Raw genomic sequence first — 23,694 nt, 5'->3', positions numbered from 1 at the left:
AGAGTGTCATTCATTATCAGCACAGGTGTTAGACCATCTCCTAAAAACTGCCCCGTTCAGCAGAGTATACCAAAATTCTCCAGACACTGAAATATTGTTCAGGATACATTGCTGTATGTTGTTTAACATAATTGCAGCACTGATCCTTGCTCATGAGCCCACTCCTGACCAACACCGTGAGCTGGGATAGTTCCATGGCTTGGTAAAGCTTCTGAAGCAGTTAGAAGTACTTTTTGATTTATTTGAATAGCTTCATCAATTTCTTAGTGTTTGCAATTATGAGAAAGAAGAACTGGAACTGAATGCTGGACTCTGACTGTTAGCACTTAAAGCAGATGCTGTTTGGTACAGAGGCTCCAAATATTTTTTCTGATTTATTGCCAAGTCTGACCTTGTCTTTTCATTTTGGAAGGGAGATATGGAGGAATTTGAAGGCTCCAGGATCCCTGCTGTGGCGTTCCATGTTCTTTGTTTAGCAGTCTCATTAAAAGCTCTGATTTGATCTTCATTCCCCTCCATTCTGTCTGAACTTAGGCTCTTTATTAAAGCAGATGGCCTTGATGGGTTGCAGGGATAAACTGACAAATTCAAACCTGGAATACACTGAGCTCACCTGAAAAAGCAAAATGAAAATAGCCTCAAAGCTGATTTTGGAACCTTACACAGTTTGCAAAGCTGCAGCTATTGCAGGCAGTGCCAGGATTGTTTTTCCGTTTCTTGGAAGAGTGTAACCTTCAGATGGGAACTCCCCAGACAACAGCATGACTGTTAATGGACTAACACTGATAGACATGTGACAGAGGGGTTAGCATGGGACATGGTAGCTCTCAAGCCCTTATCCTTACTGATGGTGGAACTACTGTTACTACTTTTCTTTTGGTGAGTTTTTTTTCCCTGAAAGATGCAGCTGAGAGAGAGATTGAAGCAGTTCTTGAATTCAGGCTTATTTCACCGAATAGTCCAGGTCAAAATGAAAATACTAAAATGTTGAAATGATTTGGGGTTTTAGTAACATCCAAGATAGTTCACGAAGGCTGGTTAGAGGTTGAGCAGGTGGAGCGCTCTCCTCTTGTCAAGCAGTCCAGCATGTGAGAGATTTGGACTCAGTTTCATCCTGTCTCTCTCTGCTTCAGTCACCAAAGTGAAAAGACAGTTAGTCATACAGCTCTACAAATCCCAAGTCCACCTGTTGCCTTGAGCAGGTTGCCTGTCTTCTGTTTATTATCAAATTTTGGGAAATGAAAGTCATACTTAATTCTGCAGCAGGTTGTAGAAAGGACTAGCAGCTGCATCTTTGCAGTGTACTCTCCATGCACTTAACAAAATGAGACCAAAAGAAAACATTTAAATTCAAATCCCTTTTGAGTCCTAGGCAGGGGTGAGTTTCAACGGCCGGATTCCAAATCCCGGTTTACAGTTTGGTTTTGTAGTTGGTGGTGGGTGGTTTTTTGTTTTTTTTTTGTTTTTTTTTTTTGTTTTTTTCCCCCCCCAGTTCACAGTCACATGCTCCTGCAGTCTTTCAGAAGTGTCATATCTCTTCTGATTTCTGCTGGATCCGGTTCCTTTTTAGTGTCAGATAGCCTTGTACAACCTTGTCCCCCACATGCCATCTCTGCAACCTCTGCCTCTTTTTCTCTCACTAGCTGCTCTCCCACTGATTTCCATTTGCTGTTTTCTTCACCAGTTCCAACAGCTGTCCTTTCCTTCTGCTAAATGCCATCTTCATGCCCACACTAAGGCCTCCCTCCCTCCCTGAATGTCTCCATGTCCTCATCAGGCCTGTTGCAGTCCAGCTCCAACCTTTCCTCAAGTGAACCCATGATGCCAGAAACATATGTCCAGGGGCTGTGGATCCATTTCCCTCCAGCATTAAGTAAACATAGAGGTTCTCTGAGAGCTCATATTCCCATCTGATCTTACCTCCTGCCCTCCTCAACCCCAGCCTCCCACAGAAATGACTCCCTGCTGCTCATGAGATCAAAGTCATGTTTCTTGAGGGCTTCTGGAAGACCCTTATTATCTCCATTTGTTCCATTGATGTCCTTGTTTTCTCTCATTCCCTAATCTCTTTCCAGCTGTCTTTCTCCCTTGTTCGCTAAATTTGAATTATAGCAGGCTTCTGTATACTGTCCAGCACTGTGTGTTGACTCATCCAGTAATCGATCATCCCTCCCGAGCCAGAGTCCTCCTCTCAAACCCACCTAGGTAGCTCTTCCCTTGGCTTTGCTGTTACTTACTAGGAATACAGCTGTTGTAATATATCTTACTTTGGGTAATTAAGCACATGTCTTTCCATGTGTGAGCATGAACATGCAAACTTTCAGCACTGCATAAGACATTTATGAACAGATGGTGAATTAACTGCTTGGGTTTGGGAATCTACTTTTGGAAATGTTGGTTTGATTTGGACTAAATATCCCAAACCTTATATTTAACTATAGAAACAGGAACAGAGAGCAGAAGTGTGTTTTTGCCTGTTTGCGAGTGCATTCAGCAGCAGCCTGAGCTTTGGTGGCTGGGAGTGTGCGGGAGAAGCCCTGTGGAATGTGGATGTTAGCATATCAAAGCAGAGTCAACAGGGAGATGATACCCTCCTTCCTGTGGCCCCAGTTAATTCTGTAATTAAGCAGCTCCTCCTGTCATGTTAGATGGAGAGGATTTATTAACGTGCTGTTGTCTAGGGTAGCAATGGTTTGCCAAAAGGGAGGAGTCATGTTAATGGAATAGGGGATGTCATGCTGAACAAAGAGCAGATGCCAAATAAAAAGGATATTTCTTTTTATCTCTTTGTTTGCTGAGCTCTTAGATCCTAGCACTTTATCATAAAAGCATAGAAAATTAGTCCTAGAAAGGACTTCAGTGGTCATTTGGTGCATCCCTTGCTCCAAGGCAAGATCAGTGATACCTGTGTCATTCCTGATGGATCTCTCTTCTATGAGGCTAACCAGTATACTTATTTTCAGTTTTCCTTGAATTACTGTGAACATTATACCTCTCCTCAGCTGTGGTCAGCTTGGTGAATGTTTGTCTGTAATCTCAAATCCTTGTTGAATGACACTGGAAAGGTATGCGGTTTTCAGAGATGCCCATGCGAAATCTCAGGGGATTTTCAAAGATTATCTGCTCTGTGTTGGCATAATGCAGTGTTAATAATCTGTCTGGCGTGTTTTTATAGGCTTTGGTTAAAGCCCATTCTAGGCTAAAAAGGTGTTAGGACATCTGTCAGCTCTCTTCATCTCAATGCATTTGCTCTCTGAAGCCACCTGTTACTGACCAGGGGAGAGGTGGGCCTTTCTGCCATGCTCCCGAACGATTCCTCCACCCCAGCGTTTTTATCTCATTGGTCTTTTCTTTGATGCTTCTGGAAGGAGGATATCCGTGACACAGGATTCTGTGAGAAAGGCAGTATGGTATTTAATGCAGAATGGTTAAGAGGGCAGAGAATAGGAGGAGATGGGGGGCCAGGCTTAGTGAACTGACTTCTAGGTGTAATTTCTGTGCCTTGGTCAATCTAGAGCAATTCCCTTGAGTTCAGAATCTGTCTTTAAGTCTGCTGTCTTGGGATATGCTTGGTGGAGGACATTTATCCATAAAGTTATGAGAGGGGCCAGGTTCTATGATCTGTAGGGCTTTTCAACTGCCTGGGCAGCTGCTTGTACGCTGGGAGAGACTGCTGACATCAGTGAATCAGCACAGTGTAAATCCAATGCAAATAGCATTAGAATCAGGCTCTTGACATCTTGGGGGATGTCTGTGGGTGGGCAAAAAAGTGAAGGAACAGATAAGCGACCCATGCTTTAAACTTACAAAACCACAGGAGGGTTTCCAGGGCACACAAAAGCCCTGCAGAAACAGAGAAAGCTAAAAGCGGAAAGCTGGCCATGCTGGGAAAGGCATTCCACATGTTCCATTAATTGCCATCCCGCAGGGTAATTAAAGAGAAAARGATGATAGCAAAAGCCCTCTTTTAAGCTCTAATGGTTTGCGGAATCCTGCCTTCTTTGTAGATTTACAGACTTGCAGAGGTTTAGCCTCACARAGGTCTTATCTGAAAGGTCTAGAGTAAGGCAACTTGCATAGACAAACCCGTACTAGATGTCAGCTAATCTGTTTGAAAATTGGTGGAAGACATTCCTGCACAGAGTTCAGTGTGGGCTGACGGAGTCACCTGAAAAGCTCTGTTGAGCTTCATGTTGCCATGGCTGAGACCTGCGTGTACCTACATGAACTGCAGTCATTACAGAAAGACTAAGGCATGTGTCTGAATCTGGACCTCGCAATTGGAGTCCAGGTCTTGTGAAACGTTATCCGGGGATCTACTCACTAGACCCTTGGACACAACAGCAGTTGTTCAGTTACCAAATATCTTTCAGTATTCCCAGGACTCAACGAAGTATCCCCTGTAAAAGCTATTGTGCATTTTGTTCATTCCTGCTGTTAGGACTCTGTGTTCTGAGGGATGTTGTATTAGCTGCTCTAGAAATATCTGCCTTCTACCCACGGCTAGTTATTGTGAATATCAGTGAGAGATTATATTTGTTAGTCTTTTTGGGTACGTGTAATGAAAATCACAAGATTGAGAAAGTAACTACACTTTGTGTTTCAACTATTTATTTTCCTTGCTGGGCTTTTGGGATTCTGACAGCAGTTATGTACACTGGAAGTGGCAGTGTTTTCAGAGTTACAAGGAAGAAGAGATTTTATTGGGCACTACAAGACACCAATCAGTCCCACAGGAAAGATGTCAAGCCACAGAGTACACTCAGTTCTGGGAGAGCATGCTAAATCTCTGCAAATCATGCTAATTTTGAGGTAAGGAGCTGAGTTTTTTAGTGGTCATGTTGAAATTTGGGGTATGGTAGGTTCCCCAAAGTAAGAAGGGTCAGATTCTGTGGTGATGGGCATGTTTGCAACAAGCTGGCTAGATGCAAAAAGAGTCAGGATCTGAGGTGTATTCTCAGAAGTAATAGTGACTTTCTGTGTCATCTTACCAGTTATTTGAATGTTGTGTCTCGGCTTGCCCTTCTGTAAAGTTGACATATTACTTGGTAGCCTCTCAGTGAGGCTGTGAGGACTATTAATGGGGACTTGTATGCCAGTTTGAAAATCTTGTGTGAAAAAGTTTTGCAGTGTGGGAAAGCAGTGTGCACCAAAGAGTCAAAGGAGTGAACCTCATGCAGCTTTAGCTGGGGATTTCTTCTCTTGGGATTCCCTGCAATCCAGATCATCTTCTCCCTACAGAAATGACATGGGCCTACCAATGCTCATGACTTCACTTGTAGAGCAGCACTGGCAGCTCAAGGAAAGCTGGTACTGGAAGCTAAATAGTTTGTCCAGGCCCCTTCACCAGCTAAAAGAAAGGAAGTTGTGTATGCACTACACCTGCCTGGATGGTATTCTAACTTAAACTCTGCAGAGTTGTGGGCTCCTTTTGAGGACTTTTACTTTGACTATTCCCATGTTATCCGAGTCCCTGCCCAATTCTGCAAAGAGGGTTGTATTTGGACCAGTCCCGTATTGCCATGGTTTCTCAGTAGGGTTCAGCCACCTCCCACCCTGGAGGGAATATAAGCTCTCAGCAGGGAGTGGATGTTTTGCTGCTCAAGAAAGTCAAATTAATTGAGCTGATTTCTTCACTGAACTCATRTTTGTCTCTTGTTTGTCCCCCAGAGATTGAGACAGACACCAGGCCGTATTCTCCATCCTTTGATTAAGTACAAACAGAGGAAAAATGGTGGCTCTATTGTTAGTGTAGATTTTTTTCCTCAGGCACATGGAAAATAAGTTTTTTTTCATCATTCACCTTCCCTTTAAGAGTAAATGTATGCTTATGCAGAGGCCTGTTTGAAATAGGCTATGGCTGACCTCTTGCAGTGCCTAGGAGCCAGTTGCATCAGCTGGTCCATGGCATGAGAAACTCTTCCTCTGAAAAAATGTTTGAATAGTTCAAAATATTGTGACTTGCTCTGGGTACAGCGTTTGGCAGAATTGTTTCTTGTTTTCCTACCTAACTGTAGCTCTTGTGTGCATTGGATGTTTGCACTATAATTCCATAACGACTATATTGTTTCCAGTGTGGTTTTCATTAAATACAGTGACAATGAAAATTATTGCTAAGGAAAACAGTTTCCATACGAGAATGTTAAGCTCTAATGGAAACCATGTTGTTACTGCAAGATTAACAAAAACTGGCATCTAAATGACTATCCACAACTAAGCCAAATTATTCTGTGCCACAAAAATTGCATGTCTGGGTTTGAATTAGCACAACCTCGTAAAATGAAGGAACATCTCACCCTGTAAGCTTCTTTTGCATGATCCCTGTAAACCAAACTTGGACCTGGAGGCTCAGTAGGACTGTGGTGGTAACCATCTTAGCCTGTCTGTGTTGTACATGCTGGAGAGGGTCCTTCCATGTATAGAGCTCTTTTTCACCTGTGTACCGCTGGCTTCTTGGGACCTCTGTTTATTCAGCTGTAGAACAGGGATTGTGTTATCACCAATCTTAGAGGCAGTTTAGTAGAGACTTCTTTAATGTTGGTAAAAAGTTTGGAACCTTTTGTATGTAGGCATTAAAGAAAGGAGAAGTATTTTCATTTTTAAATATCATAAACACTCAAAGATTCCCTTGATGAATGACTTGATGAGTAAATACAGGCAGGGCATCTCTGTCAAACATATCATCGCAGTAGAACGAAAAGGCAGAGCATGAATCACTTTTAGGATTTCCTGATTTTACTTGTGTAGGATGTTAAAGAGAGGCTTCAGGAGTGTAATTGATGGCAGTTGCACATAGAGGAAAGTCATGGGTGGATGAGAAAAACATCAGCTCAACACCAAACTAGTAACGGTGGTGAATGAGAAGTTTGCTCTGTGCATGTGGATATACAGTGAGTCTCCATCTGTGCGGAGCAGACTTCAGGACTTCAAGTTTGGCACCCTTCCTACAGCAAACACATTGAAAAGAGCAAAGCTAGCCAAGTTTTAATCAAGTAAAAGTTCTGTATCCAGAGGTGGCTGGCAAAAGGAGAGATTAAGGTATTAGGAGTGCAATGAAAACAAGACATTAGAGAGTTGAAAGCTGGAGTACCTGGGCAAGCCACTTGCTGAGCAAATATTCCAGTCGACAGAAGGAAGCCCAGAGTGTTTCGTTTAGGATGAAATGTGAACCCACACACCAGCCCTTCTCTTCCTCCAGCTCTGGCTATCACTGTGGCAGATATGTAATAGCCTAATGCCTAGCTGAGCTGGTAGGATAAATGTAATCATTCCCCTTAGAGATATTGCTAGCAGAGGGCTCATTAGCTGACAGAAAGGCCAACAGCTGCAAACTGTTTATGTATGACAACTTTTTGGATAAATCTGAGTTTACACAGTTGCCTGTGTCCTAGGGTTTGCTGTGGAAGTGCAGATAGCTTTGCATGTTCAAACCCAAGCACAGAAGTTATAGGCTGTAATTATGCAATTTCTCATGGGGGAAGCAAAAAAACCCTCACACTTAGTAAAAATAGTAATTGGCTTTCCTTTCCCTTTACCACTGATGCTTCTGCTTGACCTTTTTTAATATTAAGAATAGATTTGTAGTAGCTGCTGGGGGTTAGTAGTGGATCTAAAAAGATAAGGACTCTTTGTCTGTGAAGAAAGCTGCTGTCTGTGTATTTGTCTATGAGCACAGGATGAGTTTTGGAAAAAAAAAAAAATTCAGTTCAACTTTCTGCCCTATATTTCATTTTCATGCACCTGTCTCCCAGCCAGGGCCAGATGCAGAACTGCCAAATGAAGAGAAGTTCCTCTTATATTATTCCCAGTCTGGTAGAACTACAGCATGCCAGGAATTTCATGAGCATGTCTGAACTCATGAAGTTTCCGCTTCAATTTTGGAGAATCAAAAGGCTCAGATAAAAATCCTGAATTTTTAGAGGTGAAATCAAATAACAGTTTCCATCCATCCCAGTGGAGAAAATAAATCATATTCATGCAGCTACCAAGGCATTGTACTACTATCATTGTCAGTTAAAGGTGTATTTTTCTCTGCATATCAATTTCATGGATTACTGTGTGGGTTACAAAGAAGTTGCATTGATCCTAACAGTTCAGATATATTTGCTAAAGAACTGTGTTATTTCATCAATTTGTAGATCAGCAGCATATCTGCTATTTATGTTCTAATCAAAGAATTCATGGGAAAATATACTTGTCCAAAAGATAATTATAGTCTCGGGGAATGGTTTGATGCAAAATATACATATATATATATTTGTATTTATATTTATGTATATATATTAAATTTTGAGGCAAACTTTTTTTCAGACTCAAAATGTTACAACAATTTGTTATAACCAGCTTGCTGCTCCAGAATGACTCTTATTAATAAGCACTCAGCAGCTGATAAGTTGGACTTCTTACTGTGTTCATTTCATACAGTGCAAAGCTTTCTGCTCTCTGCTTTTCTAGGATTATAAGCTTCCTACCCCAGTCCACTTCCATTCCTATATTGTCTGGCCCCTGGACTATGCTGCAACAAATGTCATTAATGATTCCAATAATAAAATAATTGTAGATGTCTATGTTTTGATATTCATTATTCCAAATATTATAAAATGTCCACAAAGGATTCACATTAAACATTGAAAAAAAAATAAAAATAAGGTGACTAAGACTCTGTAACTGAGCTACTGTAGCTTCTTTTTCAGCCACTGATGAATGTACAAGTCCTTAATCATAAGTTTTGCACCACTAAGTAATGAGGCTTTTAACACAGAACAGTGTTCTTGCCAGTCAGGTTCAGTAGGATTAGAACTGCTAAAGAGAGACTTTAGAAGTATTAACATTTGAGGCCTTCATGATTTATATTACTTTTTAATTTATGTTTAACGTATTTCAAAACACTGCCAGAGCTCTAGACTATTTTGCTATACCACATCTTCCAAACATGGAAATATTGCCCCCTTCCATCTCCTAGTGCCAGCAGACACTGAAGCAGTCTTGTTTTCTGAAGTTTATCAGAAAACTTTGGCATGAATCATTTCAAGCTAAGCTTGCTTGCCTGATTGACCACTGAGCTGAGTTACAATACTGCTTTGTTCCTTCTCAGTTATATCCTCATGTGATAGATATAACTGAGGCAGATACTGACAGTGTTAAGTGGCAGATAAAGGCAGAATAATCGGGATTAGTAGCAGGAGCAAAATGCTGCCAAGTCTTCCAATAACAATCCTGCTCTGGTCATTGCTGTTGTCTGTACCTAAAACTGCTGAAATGTAACTAAAATGTCCCTCCATATTCAGCAAAAGTGAACATCAGCTGAGTTGGGTCTACAGAGACATATTTGTACCATCTTTTCTGATTGCAGCACCTGATGGACTACATGCCTTAGACCCAAAAGGCAGATGGATTTCCGGGAGTGGCTTTTGGGTAATAATTTGGCTGATAATTTTGTCACAGGGTCATAGCACAGCACTTGCCTGGGCTAGGCAAGCTAATGAGTGAAGGCAAACTCAACAGCCTCAGTAGCTTTCCTCTTTCTCAGCTGGGGACTGGGATTACCAGCAGCTGATGGGCCATCACAGTTTTGTCTCCTCTCACAGTGCAGTGTGCTCAGATCTCTGCCTTAGCAAAATCCCTAAGTACATCCTCTGATGGAGAGGCAGCTGTGGAGCAGATTAGCAACTTGGCATGGAGGGTCCTTCCTTCCCAGCACACCAACTCACGTTCAAGTGCTGGGAGAAGATTTATGAATTCTAAAATGTGACAGAAGACACGAATCTGAAGTAGCAGAGGATTGGATGAGTCACATAATTGTTCCTTTCCATCCCTACCTTCTGTGACTCAAATGTTCAATTTTTCCTTCTCTTAAATCAAAACCTGGCTGTTCCTCTTAATCCCAGACCTTCTGCCATTGGTTTTATAGTAAACTAATATTTCCCCAAATTGTTTTTTCCTTCTGCCGAAAGCGTTCCCAGAAATCGCTGATCCCAAGTAGTCTTGGAAGCAAAAGACTGCTATTGGTAAGGGTATTATTATTTATAAATCACTATAAAAGTGCATGATAGCAGATTTAAATCAGGTGAACTATCAACTTCCCTTTTCAGAAGTCAACCATGAGTGTTTTGTGATCTTTAAATGAAATGGAAGGCGTGGTCATAGCAGGAGACACACTGCAGACGCCCGCGGTTGCGGTTCTGTTCTATAACCTGTTCGTTAGGCTATGAGTTATGTGGATTGAGTTTGCAATCTCTTTCTCTAAGTAACATATTACTTCTTGAGCAATTTCTTGACATCCATATGACTATTCTTAGGGTAAAAGCAAGTCAGTCTATGAAGAGTACCGAAATCCAGCCTTCTATGGCCATTGATTTGAAAAGATTAAATCTTGATTTTTATTTTTGCATCTGGTATGAATCTGGCTTTCCACAATCAACACTTTTTGAATAAGCAAATGTTAGTGTCTGATTTCTGCCCTGCCTTTGCTCACTACTGCTAATGCTGAAGTAAAGGGCTGTTGCCCACCCGTTCATTCCATCAAAAATTGCCCTGGAGATAAATATCCATATCCATATTGTTGTCAAAACTCATAAAACTGGAACTCGACTTCTTCCAGGCCTAAAGTTTTACACCATTTGCACCCTGATAAACAAAGCTTTGTCAGCTCTGACAGAAAAAAGTGAGATCATGTTTCCATTGCGCAATGGTAGTCTTCACATTAAAGGCAGCTAGATCCTAACTGCCTCTCTGGGAGAACAGTGCAATAGCAAGGAAATAGATCCCTTGTTTTCTGGTAAAAATAAACAAATATGTCTGCTTGAAAAAATTAAAGGGCAGCTATGGAAGGTCTTGACACTCCCACTTCTTCCAGCATGGCAGAAGGCTGTGAGAAGTGACAGGTTGAAGTCAGCATTTAGGTTGCTGCATGCTCTTTGGAAATCCTGTTTTGTGTGCCTGCTTGCACTGTTTGTGTGGCTTTTGAGATATGCCTGTTTAGGAGTAGAGGACTTACACAGCTAGAGGCATCCTTAGTCTCCTTCTCTATCTTTAATCTTTGTGCAAAACTCCCAACAGCTTAACTGTGTGTTCTTGGTGGAAGATGAAACAAGATCTCATTAGCAGCTTGTTCTCTGAATGGGCAGGGATACAGTCACAAAGCTTCCAAAATGTATACTGGCACTTTGTGCAGAGGACAGTCTGGATGCAGGAAGGGCATCTGAGGATTATTGTTTTTCCACAGCAGAAGTTTCATGCCATAACTTCTGGATTCCTTTTTGACTTCAGCCTACAACCATTTCTGGTGCCCACACGAACAGGACCAGAGAGTACTGAGCAATTGTCTGTGGGATCAAATCCTAAATTCCACTAAGTCATAGAAGGCTTGTGCCACCTTCGTTGCCTTTGTGACTCACCATCTATAGTTTGCCAGCTTTTCTGACTCTGCTACTCTTGCTTTCTTTAAGTATGAAAATAAGGGAAAACATAAGATCTCTTCAGAGAGTCTCGGCTTTTATTGTTTTATTGCTTTGCCCCAACAGGATACTGGAAGTCAAGTGAACTCCATTTCAAGGCTTGTTAAGGCTACTTCACTGCATCTTTTAATATCGTAGGAGGGGGTATTAATAGACAAGCTTAGATGAATTCTTTAGTCTCTATGGACAGTGAAATATATTTTCCAATGAAAACAGTGAGGGCGAGCATGCTTAGCTTGAGTTGTTTCCTGTCTGATGAAAATCTAGGCTGATTTCTCTGTAGGATGACGATCAAGATTCTCAGATGATTTTTTGAGAAACTGCTCTAATATTTTCCATACTAAATGCATTTTTTTATCATTTTGGCTAAGTTATTGCTGTCTGGTTTGAATGCATGAGCTGTTTTACCAATTCCGATGGAAATATTCTCTGTTCTGTTGCAGGGATTGCTTATCTGGGAGGTGTCTGCAGTGCCAAGAGAAAATGTGTTCTTGCTGAAGACAACGGTCTCAATCTGGCATTTACAATTGCGCACGAACTTGGGCACAAGTAAGAACTGGTCCTTCTCTTTCTTTCTTTGCTGATGCCACTGTAGTAGACTTGTATTTGAAGCCATACAGATGAAGTTACTAATGTGGCATGTTTGTGATGATTTCATAGATCTGGTTCATCAAGCAAATTGATGAATAGCTTACTTTTTAGAAGACATATGTAATATTCATTTCAGCACACACAAATCTTTCTAGTTTGACCCTTCCCTATTTTCCACTCTACATTTTGATTTTGAGCAGTGTGAAGAGGCTTCGTTCCCTGACATGATTGATAATAATAATTAGAAACAAATTTTGCTTTTATTTGCACAGTAGAATAATTCCAGAACAACGACATTAACTTCAAAATCTTTGAACTTGCTAAATTTTCTCTGAAGTTCAGGTGTCTCTCTCAAGGGGTTTAATAATTGAATACTTTAGTTAGAGTTTCACCTCTGCATGTGAAATAATTTATTGTGGCAGAAATTGTAAACATCAGCATTTTGGAAATGCCCTTAAGTGCTATTATGTGATCAACAGAAAGAAATCATGTAACTTGATTTATCAGCTCAATCACAGCTAACCAACACACTTTGAACACTGACTGGAAAAAATAGCTAAGAATGTGATACTTCATAGTCAGACTGAAATTTTCAGAATGAGATTACCAGGTACTTTCTGCAGGTGACTTTGAAGACTTCGTTAAGCTGCTTGTAAATATTCCATGGGCAGAAGAAAACAAAATTGACTGGAAAAGTCATTTACTGTACCTTCTTAATGCAGTTAATGAGTTAACCCAAAGGTCAGCAACCACACTCACTGCCTTCCAGGCTAAGTGTAATATGCACTTACTCATAATACTTACAGGCTTTTTTCCCTTTCCATTAACATCACTCTGGTTGCACTTTGTCACAGTAAAACTGTGTAATGTATAGAATTAGACCAGGAACAAATTTATACAGGGGCAGGGGCTGTGCCTATGGGATTTCCAAGTACTCCTTCCTTTAGCCTYTATCTGGATGGAAAGAGGGAAATCCCACCCTTGTGCCTTTAGCGAGAAGCTGTGCTGAAGTTTTATCTGCACCCTTCTGGGCTCCTACTGTTTGTATGCCTGTTGCATCACAGAATGGTTGGAGGTTGGAAGGGACCTCTGGAGATCATCTAGTCCAACCCCCCTGCTCAAGCAGGGTCACCTAGAGCATGTTGCGCAGGATTGTATCTTCTTTCCCTAGCAGTAATAAGGATTTGACAGCTAAATTGGAGCCAATGTATCATGTTCAGATTATGGCCAATCCCATTCCATGACAAATAATTATTTTATGGCAGTATATTTCAAAGTTGCATGGAGGATATTTAGGTTACTACCAAAAATGACAAGATGAAAATGAATCTCCTGTTCACCGTCCAGTGACACCAAAGGCAGCTGAGCCAAACCAAGGGTGGTTTCAGCAGGAGAAATGAAGGACATTTGGTTTTAGTTTTATTTAAACCGCGTGCCAAGATGTTAAACTGAGCCTAAGCTTAATAACAAATTAACCTGTGGGTAATGTTAAGGGAAATTCAACATTCATCTTTGGATGGGCCAAGACCAGGAGGGAAAAATACTTGGGCTGTAGAAAATCCAGCTGTGTAAAAGAGAGTGAGACTGGTCTGCCCCAGTGTTTGCCAAGTTTCCCAGCAGAGCCTGTCAAGGTTCCCTCTAATAATACCTTGCAAAAAATCCACAACATAAGTAGGGGATGTAATGCTTTAGGATACAGCTCTCCATCTGTGTAGAAAATGGCAAACTCCATTTTCTTTTCTGAGTGCATTTTTGGTGGTAAGACCACAGTGTCCTTTCTCTGGTTTTCTTTCTTTACCTCCATCTTGGAAAACAATTTCAAGAGGTGAGTGTAAAATGTCCAAAGGGGTCGACAGAGGGTAGCTGGGGTTCAGTACCCTGGAGGATCTCTGTTCAGATGCAGGATCTTTGGACAGTGAGTTTGCTGTCATGCGGAGAATCTGCTCCAGGAGAGCCACAGATCCCATTGTGGAGGAAGTGAGCCCTCCAGCCCTTCTGCCCCCTCATCCCTTGCTTATGTCCAGCTATATGCATGCATAATCAAAGCCTTGGTATGCCAAAGGCAGATAGAGAGGGGGATATAATACCATCTGTCTCTCATCGCCCTCCCTGAGTATCAAAATTGTCCCTGTATGCTGTCATCCACCAGTGACCTGGTTATTTATTTCAAAGTTTGGTCAATTTATTGGTGCCTTTCTGGCCTTGAAGTCAACAGGAATCTTTTTATTGCTCTTACTAGGGGTCAGGCCTCTGCTTCTGTTTTTGAACTGCAGCAGGGTACTCTGAGCAGTCTTGTTTCAGCGTGTCCTGTGCAAATAGAAGGGTTGTTTGCCGGTCTTACCTGCAAAGCAATAAAAGTTAAGTGACTGAAATGTAAGGAAACCCCTTGCAGAGACAAAGGCAAGGAAGCTAAGCAGATGGTCTTCAAGTTTAAAAAAGAAAACCAAGACTAGGTACATGTTTCTGAGATTTTATTGAAAAAAACATTTCCAGTCGAAACTTACATCCATATTGGCAAAAATATAAATTTTGGAGAGTCATACTTGTGAGCTTTATTGAAGGCTGACTTCCTTATGAGTGTTGAAAAGCTGAGATTTATTACTTCTTGCATTGAGACTAACAAATGTTCGTGGAGATCACAAGCTCTATTTGGCATTCACAGATAGTTTCTGATGTAGACTTGGAAAAAGTGAATGGATTACTAATTGACGTGTCAGATTCCTAATCTGCCACTAATGTCATTTGGACTTACTGCAAAAACAGTACTACAGACAGCTGCGCTATGAAAACATGGAGACATCATTAAGTAGGTCCATTAGGGTGATGCTTATAGGTCCTATAAATATTCATCTGCAGGCTTTAAGCTGTAAGGTTGCTCTTGCTTGATTATTGGGTGAGTTGTATAACTTTTATCTGTTGAATTGATATCTTAAAATCTGGAAAGATGATTTTGAGTCATGGACACAAATGGAGCATCCATTTGTATTTAGATATTGTTTTTTCCACAAAGAGTCTAGGAGAAGGATTTTGCTGTTACAGTTCAACAGGCAGGGTAGAGACCACTAAATATAAGACAAGGCTGCAAATCATAAACTTACCACCACCCAAGACAGGACCCTCAGGAAGCACCATTCCTTCATCCAGCATGGTCAATAGTGGATGTCTTTTTAAAATAGCATGTTTTAATGCAACCACAGTTATTTATTTATTTTTTTTACCCAGGGATTGCTGGGTGGAGTGCTGCGTTCTGGTCTATGCTAGAGAAGACTCAGTGATCATAGTGGCCACTGAAGTCCTAAAATTATAAGCCCAAGGTTTTCTAATTATAAACATAGATATATGTTGAAACCTTTCTTACCCATGTATTACTTAGCTTTCTGGGCAACCCCATCAGTAAGAGCTTAAAAATGCCTTAGTGTTGTCAATGGCATCCTGAATGGTGCTTCCTTCCTCCTCCATGAACTGCGCCAGTGTGAACTTGCTCTGCGATTCATACCCCAAAGGCCACCCTGAACAGTATGACTTGTAGAAAAGTCGTGCCACTTCCCCCTCCCCTGTTTCTCTTTTTGCTTGCAGCAGCGACATTGTTACCATTTTCAAGACATTTTTCCAAAGAAAAAGGCAAATACGTTTTTTTTAAACAAAAGCTGGGATTCATCTTTATATCCCTTATCCCTAAGTGAAGCGGGTGGGCTGTAGCCAGTGGTTTTTCAGGACAACAATGCCAGCTTTGTTGCCGTTCCTGTTTCTCTCAGCAGCCTTGGCTTTCCTGTTGTGGGACGGGGCGGGAGAGGCTTGGGTGGGGAGGGGAGATTCCCATTCATGAGCTGGGGAACCTGGCACTGCCTGGATGGTGAGAACAGCCGGAGGCAGTATGGCTGCAAGCCACGCTGTGTCAGATGCCCTTAAGTGAATCAAAATCAACTGACAATAAGCAAGATGCAGTCTGTTGCCAGCAGTCTGAAACCGCATGGCCTCAAACTTGAAGCTGAAACAGATGAGGACAAAAACAAGTCCAAAGGTAAAATGCCTATAGAGCACAAACAGTTTTGGATTTGGAGTCAGCCAAGAGAAGTGTTTAGAAACAGCGGGTTTCTGTCCAGTATGATTATTTGCTTTCAACATACCTATCGATAGATGTAGCTTGGTTAAAATGACTTTAGGGTGCATGTTTATTTGTTAAATAATTAACTATAGCCTTCGTGGTGTGTCTCAAGTGATAGTGGGGTTGCATGTAAGGGAAAAATGCTCTGTGGATGTTCCCTTTGTGGCCTGGCATTTATGCTAATAAACTTGTGCATAAATTACCATGTTGATCTGTCCAGTGCAGCATCCAGCAGAGAGATTCTGTCATGCAAATAGCTGTAGGAAAGCATGTCAAAACATTGCAGGCTGAAAGAGAATGCATCTTGAACAGCTCCAAAACCTGTACAGAATAATGTCCCGTGACAGCTTGCCCTGGCAAATCGAGGTCAGCGCAGTGCAGGCATACAAGCATACTTCCAAAGAATTAGAACAGGAAATTACCGCCACCTTCCCTCCCCGCGAGGTGTAAAGATTTGGCCTTTAAACTTCCATTAAACTTGGAAAAGTTTAATGTAGAACCTGGGGACCCACCAGAGTAAATGGGACACAGATCTGAGCAGTCCGGTAGTTCTGCAGAGCRCACACTAAGCTGATAGAAAGCAGATTCTTTTCCTTAAGCAGTTTGTTTTGTGATTCCAATCAGCAAGAAGCCAGCAGCGATGTAGCCAGTCAGCCAAACCGTGGTGGCAGTGTAAGGGCAGCAGTTCTGGAAATGCCATAAAAAATGGAGGGACCTTTGCTGCAAATCCTCCAATTTTACCCTGAGATTATGACGTTTAGGTGCAGGATATGGGAGCTGAGAAGGCTGTTTTGAAAGAAAACCCCTCAACTCCCTCTGTTTTCTTTAGAGCAGCTCACCATAGTCTAACCTTGAATGCACTGACTCTACTGATGCAGGCAGGGGAGTATAGTTTATACCTGGCTAACTTTAAATGTTAAACCTATTTTTCATAAAAGCTCCCATCTGGGCTTCTTTTTCCGCTCTGTGTTGCTCATTTGACCCTCTGCACTGTAATGATGGCAAATGCAGGGCTTTCTTCATAACATGTTTAAAGAGCAGATTTTTGGAAGTATGAGCAAAACAACCACCAGTAGGATCCTAGGGTGTTGTGGTGCTGACAGTGAGATCAGTCGTAGGAAAAAAGGCAGACCTTGCAAATGCTTGAAATGTAGTGGTAGCATGAGTTAGTCCCACATTTTATCAGGCATGTTGTCCCTGACCTGAATTTCTGTGGAATGTTTTTCTTCTTTGCTATTGCAAAAGTACACAAATTAACTGCCAGGAAGCACTCCATCCCCAAATTACTACTTACSTCCCAAAAGGCATTAAAAGCAATTTTACTAAAGTTGCAGAATGAAACTCTGAGAAGCACCGAAGTCTCAGCTCCAGGGTTATCTGGACAACTTCAGTTTCACCTCCAGTCCCTCTGTCCTCTGAATGAGGCAGAAGTTCTGTGCAAAGGGTGTTATTTCATCTTGTAATTAAAGACTCTAGCCTAACACATGCCCACAGAGGAACAAGTTAAGGTTTTACAGCCAATTGTAAAGGACAGATTATTGCATTTAACTTTGTTGCTTTGGTGTTCCTTTGTATACAGGTTGAGTGTTGATGGTGTTTGTGAGGTAGGTGATTAAACAGAGGTGCTGGACATGGCAATGCTGGAGTGGGGCTCAGGCAGAGAGACAAGACTGTGAGCGGGGAAGAGGGGAGGAACTCAGAAGGTCCTCACAGAAATGTGAATTAACAGAGTAGAACAGGAACCATTCAGAGTGTGTGGACACCACAGCCTGCATGGCTGCATGGGTTGGACGGTCTTGCAGGCTGTTTGTACATCCTTTGGTTTCAGTGGTAGTGCTGTTTGTAGGTGGGTAGAAAATGTTTGGTGTGTGTTGAAATTATGAGTAATAACAGTTCAGACTTTCATCTGGGACTTAAGGGAATTTATGTGAAGCAGAAAAACTGAAGAACACCCAGAGAATAAATAATTTGCCTTTGGTCACAGGATGCGGGAGAGCTGGAATAGTCTGGTTTCTGATACCTAGAACACACTCTCTTCTGCCTGCACATTGTACCTGACTGCTTTAGAAAGGTATCTAGAAGGAAATAACTTTTTTCAGATGGCTTAAGTTGGCCTTTGCGCTGTATCTTTGAGGTGTCTTAGTCATGATCACAGAGTTAGCTGAGATAGATAAAGGAAATACTGCCCAACTGTTGGCCTCACTCTCCTGCCAGAGACTGTTGCTTCCAGGGCAGAGGCCAGGTTTCTGCTGTCCAGTCACTACAATTTATGGTCTGACTTGTTGGTATTAACACCTGAGGATCAAGGGCACACCCCATCAGCCGTCGATATTATGGAGAGAGCAGCCACTCCAACAGTCCTAGCTAAACCCATGTGCAAATGGGAACTGGAGTCCTGTGCTTTGCCTGCAGTTTGGTCTTTGCCGTCACATAACTCTTTGAGACAGACCCTGGCTTCACTGAAACTAGGCAGCATGGATATCCCTGGTAGTGATGCTGGACCTGCACAGCACGGAGACTGTACAACCCATCCAAGAAGCTGGACAGGTTCGAGCGCCGAGTTCTACCTGTGGCTTTCAGGGAGTCTTGAAGCTGTTCCAGCTCATCCCTGGATGGGAGCTGAGACTTACAGGTGCTGAACTGTTTTCCCTTTCTTTATAGTGAGTTCCTAGACCATATAAGAAGCTCTGGCATTGGTTCAGACCCTTGCCCAGATGCAGAGAAGGGTGTGGGACAGGGTACTGTGAGTATGCTTGACTGTTTGTTTTGTTTTGTGGATGCCAGTGCTGCCATCCAGTCCACACACAATGATGAACCCATCATACTTGGGGTGCAGATCCACCTGACTGAAACTCACTGATCTAAGTCCCCAGGCCTCTTACTCATTCCTGTACTTGAATGTTTTACCGAAGTGAGACCTTAAACAAGACGTGGCCAGCCTGTAGGGTAGTATCCGTTTGTGTGATGGATCAGGGATGTAGCCTGTGGCAATCCGACCAAATATCCATCTTGTGACTGGATATACTACTTTGATGGCACTGCAGTTCTGTCTTGTGGTGGAGAGCTATGGCCCGGTTCCCTCTGTGCCTTTACAAAACCCTGTGTGGCTGCTTTGGCCATACTGCAAAAAAGACTGTTGGCACTCATATGTCTGCATTTGTAGGGGTTGAAAATCAGGGTCAATTGGATCCCAAAGGAGACAGTCCCATGCAAGCTTACTCTAGCAAGCTCACGTACTAGTAACTGTGTTGCTGCACTAAGACTTCCTGAGTAGCTATGTAGTTTGTATAAGGCAGTTACTGCCCCATCTAGATTCTGCTAGTGCCAGAACGCCTCATTTTAAATCTCACCGGAGTATGTCTCCGTCCCAGTGCAGTGCAGTCCCAGGATTCCTGGGAGTGACTGACTGCCGTGTAGACATACCCTGAGGCTGGCCAAAAATGCTGGCAGCAGTGCGTACCCACCCCAGAGTTGCTAATTTTATTTTCTGCCATTTGTGTTGTAAATCTGTTGTGGAATGTCTCTCTCTGTTCCCAGGCTCCCTTCTCTTGTTCCCCTCCTCCCAGGTTTCATTCTTCTTCCACAGATAATTGCAAGCACATTTTCACAGTTAAGTTGCCCTTCTCTGTACAACTCCAAATGGACATAATGAAACACTGTCTATTTCATCATGTTTCTTTGTATGTCAGAATCAGACTGATCTGGCCTAAACAATGATTTAATAACATATTCTGGTTTTGAAAGAGGAGTAGGTACAACCTGAAACTACAGGAGGTATTTCTTGTGCTTAGTAACACACTGAAAGGTCTGCTTTAGACATAAAAATCTATAATGTACCTAAGTAACTGGATAATAGTAGCTTGAAGATAACTGAGAACTGTGCCACCTAAGTTAATCACAAGGAAGCAGCAATCAAAGGTAGGTCTAGATCTGAACATTTGTAAATAAAAAATTCAGTGGAGACTTCTGCAAAAATGGATGGTGTGACTTGAGATATTGAGGAAGAAATAGTGATGGCCACCAAGCATAAGGTGTATTTGGCCAGCATAATACAAGACATGATACCTGAATGAGCTAATTTAAGTTCCAGAAGCAGAATATCCCTGATGTATTAACCATGGCTGGGCAAGATGGTTTTGCACGGACAGTAGGATCAGAACCATGCACAGGTGCTCATGGATCATCATTCTCAATGTGAGATGCAATTAGTGAGGTCATTTGGTAGAAACTGAACAGAATTTGGGGAAGGCAGAAATGCTGGGGAAATCAAATAGAGAAAAAGAAGTCTCTGAAGGAGAAACGGAGAGGTTTGAATAGTCTCATGTGTCAGACTGTCTGGATAGTAGGTGTGATTTTATGCAAAACTGCAAAATATTTGAAGGTGCAGTTGCTGAACCTGCTAATCCTAGCATTATGGCGGGGTACCTTCCCCTACCATATGTATCTTTTCTTCCCCTTATATCTTCAAAGTTTGGTAGTTTATTTACAGTATTGGAGCGGAACCACATTGGAACAGGTCGTGGGAATGTCCACCTCACGTTGCGTTCTGGACTCTTGTGGCAAGCATTTCTGTGGTTCTGGGCAGGGACGTCTATGGTTTTACTCTACGCTTTGTAAAGCATGTCTGTGTAATCCCTCGTGAAGCAATATTCTGTCTGAGTCCCACTAACTTCTTTGTTTTTGAGCATCTTGTGCAGCTTTAGTTAACATAAAATTGCACCAAACAGGCAAACAACAGTCATTTAGAAACTTCCAGACAACATAATTTTTGTTTAATCAACAGCTTTGTGGCTTTGCCAGCTATGTCTTTCTTTTTGAARGCTTATTCTGCTGAGTAAGCCAAGGCCATGTTAAATAGCTGGACTGTAATGATTTGGCAAATCTTGCATATGCTTCCTGCTAGAAGGGCTCTGGTTTCATACTTCGTTGGCTTTGCTGGCAACAGCCTTGTGCACCCAGTGACCCAAAACATAGGAACCGTACAAGTCCTCATTGTGCAACCTCTACAGTACACACCAACACARGAAATATTAGGTTTGCAAGTGCCATTTACCAAATAAGCATTTGTTTTTATACAAGGGCAGCAATCTAGCAGAAGTATTTACTTTTCCACCAGCAGTTAGTTTCCAATAGCCTGTAACCCAGGCTGTCTGCCTGGCCTGCTGAGTTCAACAGGTTCCAGGTGAAAATGACTGCAGAGTTGGAGAAGGTGATAAATCCCAGACTGTCACTTGGACAAGCCTTCTGTAATAACTCAGCAGCAGCAATGCCAGTGGAAATGTTGTTGCCTCTAAAATTGTGGTTCTCTTTGCTGTTATGTCAGTGGAAGGTTGCACTGTAGTGGAACAAGGTTGGCTGCCTCTTGGCCAACAGTTGTGTTGGGGAATAAAATTTAGTGAGAAGAGGTTACTAGACAGACGAAATAAACAGGCCTTCTTTGTTCTCACTGGTCCGTTCCCATTTGTAAAACCCTCCCTACGTCAGACGCTGGGCCTCTTTCCACTGCTCAGTCCARCCCAGCTGGGAGTTTTGTCATCTGTGTCTTTACTTGAACCCCAGTTTCCAAAAAACAGAAGAATAATCCACAGTTTTCTCAGTTTTCTGCTTTTGTTCTTGTCTAGGTAAAGCAAATCAGAGCAAAAAGAGTCTCATCATAATGCTTTGTTCTCACTGTGTCTTCCTTACCTGAAAAGTTTCCTTCCTGCTGGGCCCTCATCAGTTGAGTGTGTTATGTGCTAAAAATCAATGTTTTTTACTGTGCCTTCCCTCTCTGCTCCAATTCCATCCAGCCATTCATTTTGTATGCCAGATTTTATCTGCATACAGGATGGTTTGACCTTTCAGAAATTTCTGATGCCCGTCCCCTGGTAGCCCACTCTCACCTGCCAGTGAGAGTTCAGAGCCTGCCTGTCGCTCCCACCCACTGCCCGCTGGGCTCCCTTCCTACCGCCCTGCTCTTTGCCATCATCACTCCAGAGATAGCTAATGCAAGGGCAGGTTTTCTAACCTGGTGTTTTTAATGTTCATTTTAATTATAAATATTAAAGCTAGTGAAGATAAAGGAACACTCCATACAAACTGTGTGCTTCTTAGTTTAGGCAGTCTTTATATTTAGGAGAAGGAGCTTTCCTTAAAAGAAAAAAGAGAGGTTGCTTTTCTCCACTTGAAAACACAACTAGTTGCTAGCACCTTTCCACAGGCAAATTATCTCAAGTAGAGCTGCTTGCTGTGTAATATGGGATAGGTTTAGCCAAAGAGGGCAGAACTCTTCCCTACTATTCGTTATGAGCCACTGTGAGCATTGGCARTGGATTTTTGATTTAAACGCATTTTGTAGCTTTAAACAAATATGCAGAGAACTGGGTTTTCCAACAGAAGCATTATAATAACTACTGCATCTTCCGCTTTTCTGCTCAAGTGTGCATAAACMTCAGCTCCCATGTACTCATTTTTAATGGTCATCCTCTCCATTGGGTATATTTTACCTTTCACTCCATTATTTCACTCTGTTACAGATACCCTCTCAATACTAATCCAGACATGATCCTGAGGCTTCTCCCACTTCAAACAAACAAACAAACAAAAACCTTCTACTTAGAAGAATGTTGACATATTTTCTTAACATAACCCTATCTTAGCATAACCCTAAGTGCTACAGAACATCCCTGCAGGTCAACCTGAAGTTTTTACAGTGTTTATTGAAGTAACCTTACCAGGTTTGCAAAATACATTATTTCAGGCAGCATATCTCAGTGTGATGAACAGAATCACATGCACTCTGTTTTGAGAAATACTCCTACGCTGTCTCCAGAAAGCTGTCATCAGTTAAATGACATGCAAACCGTACCTCTTTTCAGCTAAAGACCCTCTTAAGAGATATCTTCTTATGAAGATGACAGTCTTCTTTTTGCTTCTCTTTAATTTGTCTTCACATGTTCAAGCCAGAGTCACTGAAAGCAAGCATATCTCTTTTCAAGTTGCCTTTTACTTTTTCTTTTCTTGTATGGCATTCTTAGGCAATATGAAAGCGGACTTGGCTTCATTAGCCTCAAGGTCTGTAGGCACCCTCGCTACCTGAAGAATTCCGGTTGGTCTGGATTGGTCTGAACATACCATTTCCAAATTGCTTTGATAACAAGCCRTAGTCTGCAATGTTCCTGTTTGATATCAAGTCTCTCCCTGCTGATCAAATGAGGGAGACAGAGTAACACTGTGTGCTGAACATTTAAAATAGTTTTTGAACAGCCAAGGCCAGGTGATTTGGGGATTATGAATTATTTTCCCAGCTGCTCCTTTATTAAAAAATCCCAAGAGTTTAGCAAGCTGGTAGATAGAAGGAGCATAACCAGAAACAAAGTTTCCTTAAGAATGGGGAGCACACCTGAGTGATGGACGTGGCTGTGGCAAGGATACTACCGAACATGTCATGTCTTTATAGCATATTTCGTCACCTGAAGGAGTCTGGCTCTTGCCAGAGCACACATTTCCTGTGCAACCTTTTTTCTGGACAGAAAACATTTTTTTCATTCTTTCAAGCAAAAG

At 42.0% G+C, this 23,694-nt stretch overlaps 1 protein-coding gene across 1 annotated transcript in view; it reads left to right on the top strand.

Annotated features, from left to right (window-relative positions):
- ADAMTS17 (ADAM metallopeptidase with thrombospondin type 1 motif 17) overlaps positions 1 to 23,694 on the top strand; it is a 198,293-nt gene that overhangs the window by 63,196 nt on the left and 111,403 nt on the right. The window contains exon 8 of the mRNA XM_026073287.1: positions 11,900 to 12,005. Coding sequence (XP_025929072.1) covers positions 11,900 to 12,005 — 106 coding nt within the window. The remainder of the gene's footprint in view (positions 1 to 11,899; positions 12,006 to 23,694) is intronic.

Source organism: Apteryx rowi, unplaced genomic scaffold (genome assembly GCF_003343035.1).
Source record: "Apteryx rowi isolate R43461 unplaced genomic scaffold, aptRow1 scaffold_11, whole genome shotgun sequence".
In the NCBI taxonomy this organism is placed as follows: domain Eukaryota; kingdom Metazoa; phylum Chordata; class Aves; order Apterygiformes; family Apterygidae; genus Apteryx; species Apteryx rowi.
This window is presented reverse-complemented; position numbering and strand designations above follow the sequence as displayed.